A 3,938-nucleotide genomic window follows, 5' to 3' on the forward strand; every position below is an offset into this window, starting at 1 on the left:
CAGGGTCTCCCTGTAGCCCCAGCCATCCTGGAACTCACTATGTAGACCAGGCTGGCCTTGACCTCCCCGAGATCCGCCTGCCTCTGCCTCTTCCAAGTGCTAAAGGACTAAAGGTGAGCACCACCACGCCTGGCTAAAATGCTTAATTTTTAATGTCATATTAGATAAAATTAATTAAAAAATTTTGCCAAAACAAAACAAAACAATAACAACAACAAAGAAATGATGACTGTCTTGTAGTCTTTGTGTTCCTAGCAGAGTTCTACAACAACCTGAGAAGCCTATGAATTTCACTGTGATGTCTACCTTGTAACTTAAGGCTCACTAGCTCCAAATGTTTCTGTAACAGAAAGAAACATCTGTCCTTGTAGGGCTTCTCTGAATACTGCCCTCGGTAGCACTAATATTCATTTCCCATGAGGGGTCCTGAGGTCCTTTAAGCTCTTTATCTTTTAACAAACTCCCTGAGTAATTCAATGCATACTAAAGTTTAGAAGACAGAATACCAGATGATTATGTTTGAGTTCATGCTCATTCAAGGTCAAGTAAATTGAAGCTCAGAAAGAATGTTTTCCTGGTGGAGATAATGCAGGTGGACACAGAAGTCATTTACTTGGTGACGAGTTGCATCAAGTGCTGCTACTTCATGGTTTTGATTCTGGGAGGACAATGATCATTTGTCATTTCAGGCAGATTTTCTAGGGCAGAAAATGCACTGGCTTGTTGGTGTAGGATTTTGTTCTTCCCTGTACTTATTCAAATCAGGCATTGTCCATATAAACCTGTCAGTTGTGGGTCTTCAGTAGTTTAGAACAGACCCAAAGTATATGAGGTTGTGAACACACAGACATGTTTCCCAATAGAGCTCTGCAACAATCTGAGTGGCCTGTGGGCTTTACTTTGTCGTCTCCCTTTGTAATTCAAGGCTCACTGATTCCACACATATCTGTCTAAGAAATCTGTTCTTGTGAGATTTCTCTGCATAGAGCCCTCTATAGTACTATTACCCACTTGTCCCTCAGAGATTCAGAGGCCCTTAACACCTTTTCTCCTCTTGGAAAATAAAGTAGCATCAATAAGATGAGAGGATGAGGTTTAGATCAATTTTAGTACATATTTTCATCACAAAAGGATAAATTTCACAAGTGGAACACGTCCTTGTTTCCATAATTCCCCATACTTGCTTGATTTCAGGGTTGATCATGTAAAATTTAAATCTGTTTTGGAATCTAATTCAAGTGATCTAACATAGTTGTAGGATACCATCATGGACTGTTCTTCCATAGAAAAGGTTGGAGAGGACAGTAAAAGATCTGATATTTAAAAAAAAAGGTTGGAGAAGGGACAGTGGGCCAAAACCAGGACTATGTTAGAGCAGAGGCCTCATTGCTAGCAAAAAACTTGTTCCATTTGTGAATTGTTGGCCTTGAGGGATGCTGTTCTCAGACTGAACAAGACAACATAGAGTAGAGGTTTGAGGCCAGTTTTTGATAAAAAGAGACAGAAGTAATATTACCAACGTTTTTGCTTCAATATATTAGTAAATGAAAACTTTACTCTGTTTCTCTGCTATAAAAATCAAAAGTTGGCAACAGCTCAAACAGGAGTCAGCTGTGGCTCTGGTACATGACTAAAGCAAATCAATAGGGACATATATGCATTCTCTCTTAGATTAAGCGCCTGTTCCACTGCTTCTCCATGTCAGGTATGTACTAGGCACGTAGAATCTCATGTGTATTATCAACATACAAAATAAGGGGACATTTCCATTCTTTGAAAGAAAGTATACAATGAAATAGAGAAATTAAGCAGAGGCAGTTAATGGAGCATAAATTGATTTCTATAAAGACACAGAATAACATTTGTAATAAATGATTTGAAAAATTGAATGGTAACATTAAATGATCGTGTCCATGAACAACCAAGTTTAATCATGAGGGCACAGGTGAGGTAAAGATGTGATTATTCTGAAGGTTACAAGGTATTTGAAGAAGGAGAGACATGGGATTCTCAGAGATAGAAGATGTTAAACTCATTTAAGTAGATGTCAGGTTAAAAACTATACTTAAAAATTGTATTGAGATATATTCCAAAACTTTTCTTCAAAATGTGGTAAAGGGAGAAGTTATGAGAGGAGAGTTCCAGACAGAGCCTTTCAGCATTCTGTAGCTATGTGAAGCATCTATACTTTCTCTTTGAGGAGAGTGAGACATTTAGGAAGGTCTAGAAAAAGCACAGTGGCCATGTTTGTGATTTCAGAAGCTAGAAGTTTCTAGTTATAGATTCTCTCCAGTCATCAGGTTGATTGCCTTTGACATACAGGAACTCTGACCTTGGTTGGCATTTATGCATTTGGAAAAGAAGACTTGTCAACATGAAGTGATTCGGGCATGTGGCTGTTTCAGGAGCCAGGCTGAAATCATTTAGCTTTGAAAGACTTCCCCCAACTCTGGGATTTTAAGACCCTCCTCCATGCTGCTTTTACATCTTTGTTCCTCAGGGTATAGATGAGTGGATTAAGTAGTGGTGTGAAAACACAGTAGAAGAAGGAGAGGAACTTGGATTGAGTGCTGTTGGCTGGGGGCTGGAGGTATGTGTACATGCCTGGTCCAAAGAACATGGTGACAACCAGCAAGTGGGAGCTGCAGGTACTGAATGCCTTGTGCCTTCCTTCAGCTGAAGGAAACTTCAGCACAGCCTTGGCAATAAATGTGTAGGAGATAAGCACAGTAAAGGGTGCCACTATTCCAAAAGGAACAGATCCTAAAGTCAGGGACAGGTCATTGGTTGTGGTGTCACTACATGCCAGCTTGAGCAGAGCTGGCACCTCACAGAAGAAGTGGTCCAGGGTGTGTTGCCCACAGAGGGGAAGTTGGAGTGTGAGTGTGGCTTGGAGCAGAGAATTGGCCAGGCTACTGGCCCAGCATGCAGTTGCCAACCACGCACATGCCTGGGGATGCATGATGAGAGCGTACCTGAGGGGTTGGCAGATGGCCACATATCGATCAATGGCCATCACTGCCAGCAGGACACATTCATTGTAGCCCATCCAGCTGAAAATATAGACCTGTGTGATGCAGCCCCAGGAGGTGATTGTCTTCTCTGGTCCCCAGAGGTTGTTCAGCAGCTGTGGGACAATGGTGCAGGTGACACAGAGGTCCACCACAGAGAGGTTGTCTAAGAAGAAGTACATGGGTGTCTGGAGTCTGGGATCCACCAGTGAGAGGAGGATGATGGAACTATTTCCCATCAGAGTTAGAATGTGGGAGACCAGAACCACTCCAAAGAGGGGGATCTCCAGCCACGGATGATCTGAGAAGCCCAACAAGACAAATATACTGGGGAAACTTACATTTTGTCCTTCCATGGCCACCTGCATTGTATATGCCTGGGAGAAAAGAGAACAAGCCTTTCCATTTCAATATTTCCATGTGGACATTCTCAAAATTCCCACTGCATTGGTGAAATATCCTCCATAACTCTGAGTAATTTTCCAATACCTGGCTGATTCTAGTAGTTAACTTTCAAAAGAGTCAGAGCCTGAATAACCTAAACCTACCGAAGCGTCTACAGAGAACCCATAAACACCTAGGAATCTGTTCATATAAATCTCTCTGTGTTTCACTCTCTCCCCCATTATTTCCCCTTAAAAAAACTCCACATAACATTCCTTCCTCTACCCCATTCATACTGTTCTCATGTCATGTGAAAGGGTCATGAGGCCTTCATCTGACACATCTCTTTCCAGAAAGTAATTAAGGGAAACATTTCCTAATATTTCCTTTAAGCGCAGGTAAGTGAAGGATGCTGGGACTCACTTGCATGGCAGTTCAGAGATTCATAATGCAGATACAAATCTATGTGAATTCATTCTGCTAGGCAAGTTCATGAAGTGGAATTAATTTTAGGAAATTACCTCATTTTAATCCCAGCCTTTA

At 41.5% G+C, this 3,938-nt stretch overlaps 1 protein-coding gene across 1 annotated transcript; it reads right to left on the reverse strand.

The window, feature by feature from the left end:
- Positions 1-2,419: 2,419 nt before the first annotated feature.
- On the reverse strand, positions 2,420-3,379 carry LOC103740793 (olfactory receptor 2G3-like). The gene has a single exon (XM_008841517.1). It carries the CDS (start codon positions 3,377-3,379, stop codon positions 2,420-2,422), a length of 960 nt encoding a protein of 319 aa, XP_008839739.1.
- Between the last annotated feature and the right edge of the window lie 559 nt (positions 3,380-3,938).

Source organism: Nannospalax galili, unplaced genomic scaffold, assembly GCF_000622305.1.
Source record: "Nannospalax galili isolate Female #2095 unplaced genomic scaffold, S.galili_v1.0 scaffold730, whole genome shotgun sequence".
NCBI lineage: Eukaryota > Metazoa > Chordata > Mammalia > Rodentia > Spalacidae > Nannospalax > Nannospalax galili.